The following is a 17733-nucleotide window of genomic DNA, read 5'->3' as shown; positions in this document are numbered from 1 at the left end:
CTTCAAGGGTCTGGATCGTAATAATTTTACTTTTCCTTGTTGAAAGTCTCATGCTCAGAAAAGAATGGTTCAATATAGTACCACATAATCAGTTCTTCTGGCTTCCTGAATATTTGACCCAGGAGGAAAAAGAAATCTTTGATTTGATGTGCTATGATGTGGAATCTTGCTGGAGAGGTCCATTTGGCATTAAATGTAGCTAGACACAAATTATACCATTTACTCTTTTGCCATATTAAGATGTGCTTTATTAGGAAAATAAAGTGTATTGTCCTTTCTGTGTAGAGTGGAGTGTGGTTTCCTTTCTGATAAATTAACATTTATCAGTAATCATTGACAAAACATAGCAATATAATTGGGCCCTAGTTTGTGTCTCTCATTAAAATGTTACAAATCCTGTCCCACAAAGTGTCCCTTCCTCCCTTTTCAGACACTGCTCACCAAAAGGTCCTTATACATCACTACTGCTAATCCAGTTCATTTTGGGGAATTGAGGCCACTCTATCACCACTGGGTAAAAGGTGCACTCTACATAACATCTGAAAGATCAGACCATATCTAAGAGAGTATGCAGTACAACTGCTGGTTCAGGCGTTGGTCTTGTCATGTCTGGACTACTGCAACTCCCTGCTGGCAGGAGTACCACCATGTGTCAGCAGGCCTCTGCAGAGTATTTAAAATACAGAGGCACATTTGGTGTTCTACCAGCTGAAAGAAGCTCATGTCAATCCTGTCTTCAGGTCGCTACACTGGATTCCTGTAACAGCACGCATTCATTTCAAATCCTTGATGTATTTATACAGAGTAGTCAATTGGTCAGCACCTATGCATATGGAGACAGTTGTGAGGTCCTATGCTTCTTAGAGCCCTCTCAAGTCTGTGGATGAACAGCATCTGGTGATGTTACATTCTGCGTGGCATCAAATCTCAATCCAGGCTTTTTTATATGTAGCTCCTATCTGGTGAAATGAGCTGCCACCTCCTTTTGACATGCTGACTCCTCAGTGTGTTTAAGAAGCATTTGAATATTCTTTTGTTCTATGAATTTCTGTCTAAGTGATATTGGCTGCTAGGTTTTTCTAATCAAGGAAGGGTACTTAGTTTGAATTTTGTTCTCAGCTCTTCAGCAGTGACAATCAATTTTATAACCTTGTCCTGTAGCACTTTTTCCAAAACAGTCCCTAAGACTGATGTTTACTCAATTATGTTGGCCTCTTTCGTATGCTGTTTTGGATAAATGCATCTGCAAATAATTAAATGTAAATTACAAATAGAAGAAAAAGGAGAAAGAGGTAATTTGTGTATTTGGACCTCTAAGATTAGAACATCTGGAGCCCCGAGTTATAAAAAAAATCACAGAGAGTCATAATGCCTTGATGTGACCAAGAAGTATGGTGGAGTATTGCAGGAATCGTGGGGTAGAGGGGTCCTTTCATCGGATAGGCTGGCCCAGCGCTGACTCAGCTGTGGAATGGCCAATTGGGGGAGGCAGCTTGATGTTTGAGGTCTCCAGGACTCTAAACAAATCCAAATCATATTATGTGATATCATCTACTGTTAAATTCTGTGCCATACTTGTAATATTTTTATTTTTATACTATATTGTGGATTACTTGTGTTCTGTTCTGTGTATTGTATTGTATTGACCTCCTTCTTTTTGACACCCACTGCACGCCCAACCTTCCTGGAAAGGGGTCTCTCTTCCATTTTTTCCCCACTACTTTTTTTGGGAGTTTGTCCTTGTCTTCTTAGAGAGTCAAGGCTGAGGGGCTGTCAAGAGGCAGGGCCTGTTAAATCCCATTGCGGCACTTCTTGTGTGATTTTGGGCTATACAAAAAGAAATTGTATTGTATTGTATTCTAAGTATAGTATAGTATATGGGTTTTGCCACCAATGCAAAAAGCAGGAATACTGAAGCTTGGGGTTTGTAAATGTGTAGGAGCCAAGACACATCTTCACTTCATGGCATGCATATGAAATTAATGGATCTAATCTGAAAATATTAATTCTGCGGCTGTGAAAAGAAGAACCAAGAAAAGTATTGGTGGAGCAATACAAAATTCAGTGATATGCCAAGATGGGGCATTGATCAGGAAAGACTGCCAGTTCCAAATCAGATGTAAAACAAAAGCCCAGTGATAATGTTCCAAATCTGGTAATGACACCTTTCCCTTTCCTCTGTTTTGAATCAAAGCTGATTGCTTAACAGACAGCCTTTTTATTCCATAAAAAACAGAAGCAAGGAGCTAATATTACACCAGTATTTAATAGGAGGAGAGAGGGAACAATAGCACTGAAACATGGTACTTTGTTCATTTTAATAATAGCTAGTCTTGAGGTGAAAGATAAAGGGAGAGAAGACCAAAAGGGATTAGGGATAAGGGATTTTCTCACACTGCAAAATATACAGTTTGTTAGAGGTTACAACATCTTGAAATTAGGGTGAGAAATCAATTCTCAAATAATAATTAATTTCACCACAGCGATGAAAGAAGGAAAAACATGGCAACTGCAAAGGGAGTTCAGTGGGAGAAGGGCAAATTTGAACTAATTAATTTTGTAGCCTGATAAGCTCTAAAGATATTAAATGTCGAGGAAACCTCCAAATACAAATATATTTTATGAGGGGTAACAGGAGTAATCTGTGTGAGACAGCAAAGGGGTATGGACAGTGGTTGAAACAATATGTTAAATAGTAAAGTACATCACATTTGCCTAGTATCTTTAAACATCTGTAAAGTCTGGGAGATATTTTAGTATGTCCAGACAGTAGCCAAAACAAGTGGTACTCTGATTCCTAAGGGAGAAAGCAGATTGATTCTTCGGTGTCCGTGGCTTTTAAGAACTACTGTATGAAGGGCTCTAGGAGTCTGGAATACTAGATGGACTTTTAGCCGTTTCTTCCTGCAAACAAAGAAGGCTGTTCTTGACTGTTAAAGTGAATCTGGGACTAGGCCTTCTCTTTTGCTTTTATCTCTCTTACTTTTTTTAGCTGTTGCTTTATTGAACATGTATTTTGTTGTGGTTGTCATATTGCTGTGACATAATGTTGCTGTACATGAACAATAATTCATATGCATTTCACCTTGTTGACCCTGTGCAGTCAAGTTGATATACAATCAAGCTGTCACCCTTTTGGATCTAGTTAAAATGAATTCTCTCACTCTGTCTTCATGATGTTTCTTTTATTGCTTGAAAATCTGGTTTAGGTATCTTTCTTTGTATTGATTCTAGTGATGTTTTAGTTTTGGTCCTGTCCTTATTATAAATAATCCACTCCATTTATATTTCATCATTTGTACCTTTGTTTTTGGTGAATTCTTCAATTCATTAGATTGATGTAGTATATCAATATATGTATAGCTTAAGAGACAAAATACACCCTTGTGGACAATATTGGAAGCTTCTCTTCCTATTTAGCTTAGCTTTAAGACTAGGTTGGCAATTGATACAACTAGAGGCTTCACGTCATTACAAATTTTCAATTCAAGGTCATGCTTAATTTTTCTTTCCTTTTGCCTGCTTTAATCATGACAAAATAAGACTAGATGCTTAATTCAGCCTTGGGTTGGAATAAAATTCTGAAGTAAAGGTCCACTGGTGGGAAGAAAGAATAGAGTCTCGAATGAGCGAGAAAGAGGGAGAAAGAGAGAGAGAGACTCTAGCAGCACCTGTCATTTGTTTATTTTATCCTAACTTAGAATTGTACTCAACAAATTGAAGTCTAGTAGTGTATGCAATGCTTTGCTTAGCTTTTTCAATGGCTGTTTTGTTTCTTGTTCTCCATTAAGGTGCTAACACTACTACACCTGTCAAATCTTCGGACCAAAAAAGAGGTGCAATGGAATGTGTTAAAGGACAAACACAGCCTACTGAAGGTTCTGATCTTAAATCATCTGTGATGGTAGTTCCGAGAAAAATTCAGTGTGAGGTAAGAATACATTTCTAATATTTACAAAAACAACTGCATGTCAGGATTTTGAAAATATTGCAGTCAAGGAAATGAATTCACGTGAACTTTTAAAACTACGTTTTAAATGAATGCATAAATAAATAATGCCTTTGATAAATCAGCATTGAGATTTTAATAAACATGTAAAACAAAATTAGATATTACCTAGTTCTTATTTAAGAGAAAGGCAAAAATATGTACAATATAAAAATACATTTTAAATTTTAAAAACATTTACACAAGCTCATTTAGAAGCTCAAAAAGTGTAATTACTTTTGTAAAAGTAATGAAATGCATAAGATACTGAGAGATGGGTTCAAAGGTAAATAGTTTAGTAGATTAATATAGGCAAGAAATGGAACTTTTAAAGAAAATGAAATGGAGTCTAGATTTTCAAATTATAAACTTTTACACACAAATTCAGTATATTTCACTATGTATTTTTATCATGCATAATAAATGCCAGCATCCATTTAGTAATAGTATTAATTTCTGTGTTAAGTAATGTTTATCAATGCAATTATAAATTATAATTACCTATAATTAAATCATTACAGCAACAGTAACATTATCAGTACCAATTATCTTTTTAATAATGGCTTTATTTATTTTATGTTTATATTTGTATTCCTTTTTTGAATTTATTATTTTAGACTTATTATTGTGTGGATACCTTTTTAATACCTTTTTTTGGTATTCCTGATTTTTATTTCTTTTGATTAGAAGTTAGAATATTAATATGACTTTTTTGCTTGTCTCTATTGTTCATTATGTACATTTAATTACTATTTCTTTGTGTGGTCAGGGTCTCTCAGTTTACTTTTCCACATGGTGGCATATCATAACTAAATAAACCTAGTGCTTTTTTAATAAGCAAATTGCTGTTCTGAAAGGCAATTAGTTGATTAGAAAAACTGATTCTTCATTCAGGTAATGGTTGTTTGGCCTTAAAAGATTACTAATTGTAACTGAATGATAAATTTGGATTTAGAGTGTGTATTTGCCTAGACTGTAAGTTACTTAACCTGAGCATCTAAAAAGAAAAGTCTACCAGCTATTAAAAAACAATTTAATTATTATTTTTAGTCCAGTTGACTAGATTGTGTCACCATGTTATCCACTTTTAACACAATGTTTAGTTATTACATTATTACCCATATAATTTTATGCTTAATTTCTGAACAAGAAAAGTTCATAGGGAAACTACCAACATGCAAGAAATCCTTTTACATTGATTTATGGGTGGCAATTTTGCCCAGGTTGCTAGCATTTAGTAATGTTTGTGTGAGAGGGAAGTGTTATAACCATGAAAGGAGTGCCAAGAGTTAGTTGCTTTGGACATCTCTCTTTGAATGAGATCAAGACAGATCCAGCAGGAATTACTGTTGTGAAGGAAATGGAGTCAAAATGAGGAAGCTGAAATATTGCAAGACAGTAAACTTGCTGTTAAATATGTCATCCAACCTCTGCACAAAAGAAAAATTCCAAGTAAATACACCTGGGATGCCTAACATGGTACAGTTTTTCAAAATATGAAAGACACCATTACAACCAAGTGTGATTAAGAATGGGTTCAGATGTGACTGAAACACTAATTCCTAATGTCTTTAATTTATCTCGCTCATTTTATATCAGGTTTAAAATAACGTCAAAGATAGCAAAATGTATTCTTTTTTTGTTTTAACAACATCAATTGGCATGGTATATTAAAACTTCAGGAAGGGTAAATGCAACACTGTAACATGTTAAACTTTTTTTTTAGCACAAAACAGTCAACACCCTCCATAGCCACATTTCCTCAGGGTTAAACAGCATGAAGTAGATTTTAGTTACATGTTTTAGAATGGCCTGTCTGCTCAAATGTGCTCTCCCACAAGATCTCCAACCAGTTCCTCAAATAGAAAGGAGACTGTTTAAAGAACCATTCCTTATTATAAAAAACAGTTAAAAGAGATTTGTAGCATTTTTTAAAGAACTGAGTTCTCACATTGTAGTTACACATGTCTTTCTGATGTTTTCTAAATATTTCTTTCAGTCTTTCTGTTTCATCCATTTATTGTTAAGCAGTGTCAAGCGGTTTCTAGCATATGTGAATTTGAGATCTGATAGTCTGTGTTAGGTGAAGCTGAGGTGTGTTGTCTGTTTAGTGATGATGGTGTTGAGAAAGATAATTGTATTTACCTCAGCAAGAAATTAAGGCTACTCCTATTGTCTTATCAGGGTGAAACTGTTAAAGAACTACAATATATGCTATCTTGTTTGGCTAAAAGCACTTCCTTTAGTATGCCTACGAATGTCAAGAGCATAGTATAACAACATAATAGGCATGCAGAACTATAGCAGACATTTCAAATTGAAAGTGGTTGAGAGCAAAGATTCTCAACCTGGGAGCTGCAGAAAACTTTAACTGGGGTCATAAGATGAATAAAAATAATTATAAAATTAAAATAAAAATAAATCACTAATATCAAGTTATAGAATGGGTGTCAAACGTATCTTTTTAAAGCGGACTGCTTCATCAATATCCGAAAAAATGTAGCATCTCAGCCATGCTGCAGTATGGCAGCTATGTGCCAATTGGATCTGGCAAGAATGAGAGAGAGCACCACTTATTCAGGGCAATATGCCAATAACACCGAGAGGAAAAGAGGGGATGGCATTGTGATCAGGTGAAATAAAAAGTAAGGTAGTGAGCATGTCAGCTGGATTGAAACAGTGTGAAATCCAGTGGCTTGGTCATCATTGCACTGTGCGGAGGTGCAGAAACCATGGTGAGTTTAGAAGTGGAGGGTGAACAGGTGTGAACTCTGGCCAGACACTAAGCAGGAGACCAATATTAGAGGAGCAAGGTACAAGAATGTTATGGATGTATTTCAGTAGCTAGGGTGTCTCACATGGCTAGAACAGTGAGGTTTTTATAGCAGGTAGATACTGAAAATGCATTTTAATGACAGGTATAAATGTAATCCAGATAAATAATACTTGAATACAATCTATATATGAAACAAAACTTGAACAGGGTCTTTAAGACAACCGACAGTCACTGCATGTTGTATGTAATGTATTGTAGCGACTATGTACTTGGTTTGGGAAGAAGGTACTGTGTAGAAAATGGTTTATTTTACAATTTCAAAAAGAAGAGAGTATAAGCCAATCATAAAAGGAACTGAACAATGAACTATTCATGTCTAACGTTAATCCATGCAGTACAGCTCATTGAAACTATTACTGTATAGTTAGGATAGAAACCAGCAGGTCACAATGACTCAATCAGAAAAAGCATAAAAAAGGAGACATGCCACACTGCCATAATGTGTCTCATGGTGGAGGTGCTGGTCGACATGTGACACTTTATTCACATTTTAAAGTTGCTCAGGTCTCAGGGCTGGCTGCTGTTCTCTGAATTACATGACTGCTCAAGTCTCCTTCCGCCTTATCCACTGACTTGATTGTTGTATGGGGATCGACAGCACATAGAAAGCATTTCCACTTGTGTTGAATGTGACTGATGGAAATTCTCTAGTGCTGAATCCAGAACATAACAAAGTAGCTTCTGAAATTATGAAAAAAATTAATTCAACAATTAATTCTACATTATAGAAATCACCTTTATTTTTTATTTTCAGAAATATATTAAAGCTTTATACATAATGTAAAAAGTAATGCCTTGTTGGGTAGTGAGCAGCTTTTTATTGTTATCAAAATATCTGCAGTGCAAATATAATGTGATATATTTTCACAATTTCTGGTTATTATTTATCCATACAAAATGGCAATTTATTAAGTAGTACTAGGGTGTTGTACCATGTTAGCCATTATGAATGTAGTGAAAAGTCAAGCAAAATGACACCTTTTATTTGAAGAAGGGGCCTGAGTTGCCTCAAAAGCTTGCATATTGTAATCTTTTTAGTTAGCCAATAAAAGGTGTCATTTTGCTTGACTTTCACTATGTTATGATTAAGAAATTCAGGCACTAGTAAAAATAACTTATTTAATTAAAACACACAGACTGTGATTCCTATGTTTGTTCAATGTTTAAAAAATACTGGTACTGTAATAGCACTAGCAGCAAATATAAATTTGTTAATAAATGTAAGTTCAAAAACAAGCACCTTTATCAAGAGTGTAGCAAAAGTACAAGAGGGGAAATATCATGTAGGGTGGTTCTCACAATTTCATGTGGTTTACAGAGGGACCTTGGAGGAATAAAGGTTGAGAACCACTGGTTTAGAGTATCCCCTCAAACTGAAAAAAATCTGACCGAGATGTCATGTACCCCTATAACAACTCTGTATATTTTTGAATACAGTAATCACTCCTCCATCGCGGGGGTTGCGTTCCAGAGCCACCCGCGAAATAAGAAAATCCGCGAAGTAGAAACCATATGTTTATATGGTTATTTTTATATTGTCATGCTTGGGTCACAGATTTGCGCAGAAACACAGGAGGTTGTAGAGAGACAGGAACGTTATTCAAACACTGCAAAACAAACATTTGTCTCTTTTTCAAAAGTTTAAACTGTGCTCCATGACAAGACAGAGATGACAGTTCCATCTCACAATTAAAAGAATGCAAACATATCTTCCTCTTCAAAGGAGTGCGCGTCAGGAGCACAGAATGTCACATAGATAGAGAAAAGCAAACAAATCAATAGGGCTGTTTGGCTTTTAAGTATGCGAAGCACCGCGGCACAAAGCCGTTGAAAGCGGCAGCTCACACCCCCTCCGTCAGGAGCAGGGAGAGAGAGAGAGAGAGAGATAGAGAGAGACAGAGTTTGTTTTTCAATCAAAAATCAATATGTGCCCTTCGAGCTTTTAAGTATGCGAAGCACCGTGAAGCATGTCGTTTCAGGAAGCAGCTGCACAAAAGATAGCAACGTGAAGATAATCTTTCAGGATTTTTAGACGAGCGTCCGTATCGTCTAGGTGTGCGAACAGCCCCCCTGCACAATCCCCATACGTCAGGATCAGAGAAAGTCAGCGCAATAGAGAGAGAAGAGTAAGCAAAGAGTAAGCAATCTAGCTTCTCAGCCATCTGCCAATAGCGTCCCTTGTATGAAATCAACTGGGCAAACCAACTGAGGAAGCATGTACCAGAAATTAAAAGACCCATTGTCCGCAGAAATCCGCGAACCAGCAAAAAATCTGTGATATATATTTAAATATGCTTACATATAAAATCCGCGATGGAGTGAAGCCACGAAAGGCGAAGCGCGATATAGCGAGGGATCACTGTAAAATGATCTCTGAGAGATATGAGTAGATTGCAAACTAACTAAATGAAAAAACCAGAATTGAGGAGGCAGAACTGTAGCCTTCCCTATTAGAGTATGTGTCCTGCAGGGACCGCTCCAGCTCCCAAAACCCAATACAGACAGACAGACACAAGTCCAGCAACACAGCTTTTATATTTTTGTGGGAAATTCTTCTCACAAGTGTTTCTCACCTGCACAATACAGTATAAGCACAAATAGTTAAGCGGCAGTCAGCAATTCTTTCTCTTCTTCTTTCTCTGTCTGTCTTGGCTGCATCCTTCTTCCAGCAAGCTTCATCTGTTCCCATCCGACTCTGGCTTCTAGAGCAGTGGCAGATGGCACCTTTAATGTGATGCACAGGTGTACTTCCGGTGTCTCGTACGATTGGTCTGGAGCAATTACAAGTAAGGTGGAAGCCCGATGAAGCAGGGCTCTGCAGTCCCTTCAGCACCCCCTGGCAGCACCCCCCGAACCCAAAAGGGCTGAGTCACCAAACTGCAAGTCCCAGCGTGCCCCATGAGAGTCTAGGGTCCTGTAGCAACCCATGGGAGAATTGCCATCTGGTGATCAGGGGAGATAATGCCCTGAGCATGCTTTTTCCCCTGGTCCTTCCATTAAGAAAGTGTCCCAGCTGGGTAAGGGCACTGGCTCTCTACCACAAGTACTATAAAAGTGAGAGAACACAATTTTAAGTCCACAATGCAACTGGTAATGAGCTGCCAAGTGCAAAATAGAAACCACAACTAGAGTTAATGAGATATAAGAAAGTGCATACAAAAAAGAAACACTAGTAGTGATACTGACAAAAATACAAGGATAGAAGAGCCAAACCATTTTCATATGGAGGAAATACAGAAATTCGGCAGCAGGAATATAAGAAATCTACAGTTGTCAATGAATGTGTACATTTATAAAATGGGTCCACTACAGACATATTCTAGAAATTGTACCTCTACTATATTACATGTTTAAGCAAGAGAGAAATTATTATTTGAGCACTGTCTGACAACATAGAGCATAGACCTAGACAGTAGACAACTGTTGCAAGCTCACTGCTAAATAGATGCAAAGTATATTCCAGAACCATTCAAATAATACAAGTGTATCCAGGCAGTTATTTAACCTTAAAGGAACATTACACTTTGATGCTGTTTAATAGGAGTACACTTTCTACCATTCTGGATTTTAAAAGAAAATCGATTTACCACTCAAATGCAAATTTTGTATGTATGGTAATTAGAAGATACAAGGTGGGTGGGAGTTTTTAAACTTACATACTGTTCAGATAGCATGAATTAGAAGGTCTCATTATCTGAACTGTTTATTATATATTGAGAATGTTCACATAATGTGCAACAGATCTGTACAGTAAAATTACATTTACACAATAATAATTCAAATAATCATACAAGAATGTAACCATGCAGTGTACCAATCAGTAAAGTATCGAAATCCATAGAAGTTCAATAAAATATACAAAATGTAAATATAAGAAATGTACAAAAATGTGCAGTCTATAGTTTTCAGGGAGGCCTGTCCAGAAAGGGGACTGCAAGCAGAAAAGGGACTTGGCTCACCAAGGCCTTAGAAGGGAGGCGAGAGCAGGCGCTAGCACTGCTGATACTTGTTGGCAGGCCAGAACAAAATGACTGGCTCCTGTAGCCTAAGGAATTAGAAACAGTTTACACTGCTGTTCTGGTGATGCTGACCAGACTGTTATTCTCAATGTGTGTAATGAAGCCCACCCTGAGTTTTCATTGCGGTTACTGGTTTTGTGTCATTAGCATTTTAGTGTTACTCTATTTGGCCGTGATGTTTCATGAATAGCTCATTTTAAACAGTGTTCAAAAAAGACACCCCTTTTAACATTTTTGATGACAAGAAAGGCATGGATTGTAAATATTTACATTTCCTAATAGTTATCCATGGGAATAAGCAAAGCATTATTTTAGGGGTGTTGATTTTTGCTGTTTGTAGATAAATATAGTTTTGCATTTCACTAACTTATATCTTCAGTGCTTTAAATCAGTTTTGACATGTATGTTGTTTTACTTTTCTTGGATAATTAAAATACTTTAAAAGTATTTTGAAAATCATTTTCATTGCAGATTTACTGCTAGAAGGAATTTATTAAACAATTTTTACAGTAGTATTTGTTTTTCTGTTTATATTATCCCAAAGTAGTTGCAGAAGGGTTCCATCACATATCATTTTCAGAGTGTACATACAGCAAATAGAAATTAAAAAACATCTAAATGTTTATTTTTGTAAAATATATGGAACATTAATTTAACAAGTACTTGAAAGAAAGATATGGATAATGCAAAAATCCATATTCACTCAAGGAGAATGAGATAATTAGTAAAATATGCATAAAAATTTAAGCCTGTATAACAGGGGTTCTCAAAGTCGGTCCTGGGGACCCCTTGTCGCTGCAGGCTTTTGTTCCAACCAGCTTCTGTTTTTAATTGAACTCTTGGGCTAATTAAGTGAACTGATATTCCCAAGTTCTGTGTTTAGGGAACAATATATTAATTAGAAAACTAAGTTTGCTAAAAAAAAAATATATATTAAAATGTACCAAGCAGTTATATAGGAATAATGTATTTTTTTTCTTTTTAACAGTATTTTCATCTTGATTTTCATTCTACTTTTCAAGGTGTTCTAATTGTTTAATTAATCCATTATTTACTAATTAGTGCGTCTGATACTAAAGTAGTTGCAGCCTTTGATTATTCAGTGTGTTGTTTGCCAGCGTGTCTGATCTGCTCGTTTTAAATTGTCATTATTAAGATACAATGAAGGGGGGAAAACTGCACAGAGAAAGAGCAAAGTATAATGAAATCAACAAAAGAAAGTTAAGCATTTAAATCTATAGCAAAAGCAGAAATTTTATAAACGTCTTATAAATGTAAAAATCATGTTGCTATGCTTTTCTTAATGTCTTAAAAAAAAATACCAGCTAATTAAATGAACTCAGTGTTATCAGTTGTTGTCACTGATTAGGAATCTGGTTGGAACAAAAACCTGCAGCCACAGGGGGTCCCCAGGACCGAGTTTGAGAAACACTGCGTATAACCTAGTTTATGCCATAACACTGATTTAAACTATGGCTTTAAATGATAATCGAGCAATGATAACAAAGTTCACTACTCAACCCCTGCAGTGGGCTGGCGCCCTGCCCAGGGTTTGTTTCCTGCCTTGCGCTCTGTGTTGGCTGGGATTGGCTCCAGCAGACCCCTGTGACCCTGTAGTTAGGATATAGCAGGTTGGATAATGGATGGACTACTCAACCCTCAAAATATATAGCAAGATTCAGCCTATTTGAAAATAGCAGAGGAATTCTGTGTTATGGTGCCCTGGGTGAAGGAATAAATTAGATTCAGGCCCAGAAGGTGGGTGCTTAAGTGCGCCTGTTGACCATAAGGTTAGGGACCTTAGAATCACATGGTGAGAACAATGAGGTTTTGGCTAGCAGGAAGAAGGAGGCCAGAGGTGTTGAATAGGAGGGTGAAAGGCGATAGTAAAGAGGATTGGTTATGTTTTGTTAAGAGACAGGAAGAAATCCTTGTGGCAGACAGATCTAGGCTTTTTATTTTGTCTATTACTTTCATACATTGCCCCTGTGAATGTTTTTTTCTTCATTGCCATTATTACTTTTTTAATAAAACACCTTATTTTCAATTATATTTTGGCATATTTAGTATTAATGATTTCCTGAATTTCTTCCATGGTATCAAATCTTCTTCCTTTGTCTTAATTTTAATTTCGGGAGCAAAACAAAGTCACTCTGGGTGTTGAAATTTGATGTTGATTCGCTATTAGATTTTTTCACCCTACATTATCGTGGCAACTCATGTAGCGATTGTTGTGCAAATACTGACAGGGCTATTCACAGGATATCCCTAGCCAGCTGGCGGATTGAGAGGGTGTGTAGGAGGGGATATAGTTCTATGATTCATGTCTGGCTTACTTCCAGATGGTTTTCCAGGAAAGTCCCAAGCCCAGTCTGGCTATTTTTGTGTCTCACCTCGTATGTATCGTACTGAAGTAAAAACACCTGTGTTATTATTATTCTAGCTGCACTGGACGCAAAGCAAGAAGCAAACATATTGGGTCCTTTGCAAGGCTTAATTTAATAGCCAAGGAGAAAAGAATGAGCTGTGAGCAATCCAATAACAGATGCCTATAAAAAAAGCATCAATTTGACTAAACATTTTTTAAAAACAAGAACATTATGACAGGTGTCATGGTTATTTTTGGATTCTCAGTGGCCGAGAATGGTGTTTAATTCCTTTTTGCACAGTTTAATGACATCAGAGTGTTTTGACAGTGGAAAACTCCAGGGTTTCATTTAAAACACTTTTTGTTCATTTGAGCTTGAAAATATTTGCATGTAAAAAAACAGAAAAATGCTTACACTAAAAAATAATCAGATTTATAAAACCTGGCATAAGCTCATTTCTACACAATTTACCCTTTATAAATCACAAACACTTTGTAAATGTGTGTTTGTAAATGTGCCTCGATCATTGCCCTGAAACATCCATATAGGGATCATGTTAATCAACCTCATAAATATGCAATCACAATGCTGCAGAACTTCACTGCCTGATAGAGCAGCCTCTCATTTGATGCGTTCAAGAGTACCTGGCAGCTGTCCGCTAGTGAGGGTGCAACATCATGCACAGCATTATTGTGCTGCTCCTCTGTGCTCTGGGGGTCAGGAAAAGGTGTAAAGCATCAGTGTCTGAGCAAGTATCCTCTATCACCTGGCACATGTAATAGCTAGCAAGATTGCTTTCACAATGATTAGTACAGGTCAATATGACAGCCACCATGTGCAGTACCAATACATCTGTCAAAGCTAGTTTGCCTCAAAATAAGTAAATCATGGGTTGACCAAGGCCACTGAGTGACAACATTTTTCATTCTCCTTTTGGCATCACAGACTTGTGCATTAATGGAATGTCACTGCTCACTGATAACAAAAGCAACTTCATTCTCACTAGCTGCCCTTGAGGTGTAATACGTTTGTCATATCAACAATCATTATAATAATGGTGTGGTGATATGTATTACTGTGCATGTGTGTTGTCATTAAACATATTTCAGATTATTGTTTCTTATATGAACTCAGAATATTTATGTTTATTCCTTCTTAAGCCAGGACTTTATAGTGTGCAATAAGTGAATCCACTAGTGGTTGTGTTAGGAGAAACAATTTTTCTGATGAACTGGCATCCTGTCTAGGGCCCGCTCCCACCCCACACCCAGTCTTAATTCAGTACTTTTTAGAAGCCCCTTTGTATGCAGTTACAGCTTTGAGTCTTCTTAGGTAAGTCTCAACAGCTTTACACACCTGGATTTTGGCAGTTTATCCCTTTGTCCCTGACAGGTTTTCTCAAGCTCTGTTAGAATGGATGGGCAGACTCAGTAAATAGCCATCTTCAGGTCTCTCCACAGATGTTCTATAAAGTGCAAATCTCATTTTGGCTGGCCCACACACAGACAGTGACTTGTCCCGAATCCACTCCAGCATAGTCTTGGCTGTATGCTTTTAATTATTGTTGCTAAAACAGTCACCCCAGTCTGAAATTGTGTGCATTTTGATCAGGTCTTTTTTAAAGACCTCTCTGTAATTGGCTGCATTCAACGTTCCCTTAGCTATTACCAGTGTCCCTATCCCTGCCACTGAGAAACACCACCATGCTTCATCACAGAAATGGTATTAGGCAGGCAATGAGCAGTGCTTGGTCTTTACCAGATATAGTGCTTAGAGCGCAGCCCAGAGAGTTTCATTTTTGTCTGATCAGACCAGATAATCCTTTTCCTCGTGTTCTCAGAGTCCAAGCAGGCTGTCATATGCCTTTTACTCAAGAGTACAGGTAGCTTTTATCTGATTACTCTACCATAAACACCTGATTAATGGAGCACTACTGAGATAGTCATCCTTCTGACAGGTTCTCTCATATCAGGAGAGGACTTTTGAGGCTTTGTTAGAGTGACCACTGAGTTCTTGGTCACCTCCTTCTTGCCCGGTTACTCAGTTTGGCTGGATAGCCAACACTAGGAAATACACTGGTGGTTCCAAACTTCTTACATTTCACAAATATTGAGGCCACTGTACTCCTGGGAGCACTCAAAGCTTTATATCATTGCCCTTATTATTATCCATCCATTCATTTTCCAACCCGCTGAATCCGAACACAGGGTCACGGGGGTCTGCTGGAGCCAATCCCAGCCAACACAGGGCACAAGGCAGGAACCAATCCCGGGCAGGGTGCCAACCCACCGCAGCCTTATTATTATTATTGCCCTTATTATTGCATTGATTACAGAGGTCTAGAGAGAGCTCCTTGGACGTAATGGCAGCCACCCGTATATTGTGCCTTAGCTGCAAATGGGTTGAATTGGAAGTGTTGTTCACAGGTTAGAGTCCAAAACAGAACTGATTGTAAAATGAAAAGATGGCGGCTTTAGAGCTCAAGACAGGAAGTGACTTCATCAGGACCAGAACCAGAAGTGACGTCTTCTAGACCGGATGTGCTGTCATCACTGGCGCCAGAACCGGAAGTGATGTCTTTGAGGCTGGAAGAGATGTCATCCATGGCACCAGTGCCGGAAGTGACGTCATCACTGGTGCAGGGACCTAGCAAGACTGAGAAAGAGAGTTAGTGCAGCTCGCCACCACCCCCTGATCTGGCATGATAGTACTATTCTTAAGGCCTTTCAGCTGTCTCCCAATTGCACGTGTGTGATAATATATATATATGCAAAATGCTATATAAAATAAAGAGTACTCGTAAGTAACTTACCTAGCACCATTCTACTCAGTTTATGGACTTTTACCTTTTTTGGTTGAAAACTGGAAAGGATACTGTGTATCAAAACAGACCTTGTTATGTATATACTGTGCTGCTCTCAAAAGGTCACATTAAACTAGAAGGTCAACCTTAAAAGCTATTAGCTATTACAGTTTGCACACTGTTCAAGCAATATCTGATTCATTATTTAGAGACTAAAAGCAAGAGGCAACATTTAAAACTTTTTATTCTGGGGAAATGCTCATCTAATGTTAATGCCTTACTCTTCCTATAAACTAATGAGTTTAGTTGGGTATCCAAAAGGATTTCAGTTTTTAGTATACTGCATCGGAAGAGCTGTGACACTATGGTGTTCAGTACTTAGCTGATTCATTTATTAACGAGTGTATTCATGCAACACTCAAGGCCATGAGAATAAGGTATTTTATTCTGACAAAATCAGCATTGTGCCTGCAGTCCTTTAATTACTGTACATTTGAACAGACCTTACAGGTTTAAGAATGTATTTATTTTAAGAAATGTTTTAATGCATCTGACATCAAGTGATGATCATTTGTCTCACAGAAATGAGATGTGGCAAGATAAAATTTCTCATTTGTATGTTAGTATCTGGAAAAAAGAAATTAGCAAAAACTTTTCTACTTGCAGCAAATCTTAACATTCATACTGGAATACTGCATTCAACCATATCACAGTAATATCTAGCCTCCTCCTCATTTTTGCAACTTATTTTGTTTGGTACATTTCAACAATGTGCTAAGAAATGTGCCTTTTCAGCAAAGAAGAAAGATGATTATGATTCTTAGTGTGGTTTTGAGAGAGCACCGCACTATGTCAGGATGCCTGTTAAGCAACCACTGCAGTATTTTAGTGTAGTTCTCCAATAAAACACACATTAAAATTAAAACTGAAGTCAGGTAATTAGAGGAAAGATCTAGACTTATGCTTTTGTTCAGTGATTCTCAGACTTAAGTTCTCGATTACCAGTACAAGCTACAGACACACAGGAACCAATGTTTTACTGTTAAAGGCAGGTGATGTGGTGTAGTGGTTAAGGCTTTGGACTGTAGACCTTGAGGTTGGGGGCCCACTACTGCACCTGTGTGACTCATAAATCATTTGACCTGCTTGTGCTCCAATTGGAATATCCAAAGAAATGTAACCTATTGTATCATAAATATTGTAAGTCACATAGGATAAAGGTGTTAACCAAGTATGTAAATTACTTTTATTCATCCATCCATCCATCCATCCATCCATCCATCCATCCATCCATCCATCCATTCTCTTCCGCTTATCCGAGGTCGGGTCGTGGGGGCAGCAGCTTGAGCAGAGATGCCCAGACTTCCCTCTCCCCGGCCACTTCTTCTAGCTCTTCCGGGAGAATCCCAAGGTGTTCCCAGGCCAGCCGAGAGACATAGTCCCTCCAGCGTGTCCTGGTTCTTCCCCGGGGCCTCCTCCCGGTTAGACGTGCCCGGAACACCTCTCCAGGGAGGCGTCCAGGAGGCATCCTGATCAGATGCCCGAGCCACCTCATCTGACTCCATTCGATGTGGAGGAGCAGAGGCTCTACTCTGAGCCCCTCCCGGATGACTGAGCTTCTCAGCCTATCTTTAAGGGAAAGCCCAGACACCCTGCGGAGGAAACTCATTTCAGCCGCTTGTATTCGTGATCTCGTTCTTTCGGTCACTACCCATAGC

At 37.8% G+C, this 17733-nt stretch overlaps 1 protein-coding gene across 1 annotated transcript in view; it reads left to right on the top strand.

Moving 5' to 3' along the window:
- LOC114654558 (B-cell scaffold protein with ankyrin repeats-like) overlaps positions 1-17733 on the top strand; it is a 315631-nt gene that overhangs the window by 21329 nt on the left and 276569 nt on the right. The window contains exon 3 of the mRNA XM_028805170.2: positions 3792-3931. Within this exon, the coding sequence (XP_028661003.1) occupies positions 3792-3931 (140 nt within the window). The remainder of the gene's footprint in view (positions 1-3791; positions 3932-17733) is intronic.

The sequence above is a fragment of the Erpetoichthys calabaricus genome, chromosome 7 (assembly GCF_900747795.2).
Source record: "Erpetoichthys calabaricus chromosome 7, fErpCal1.3, whole genome shotgun sequence".
Lineage (NCBI taxonomy): Eukaryota > Metazoa > Chordata > Cladistia > Polypteriformes > Polypteridae > Erpetoichthys > Erpetoichthys calabaricus.
The sequence above is the reverse complement of the archived record's forward strand: the minus strand, read 5'-3'. Positions and strand labels throughout refer to the sequence as shown.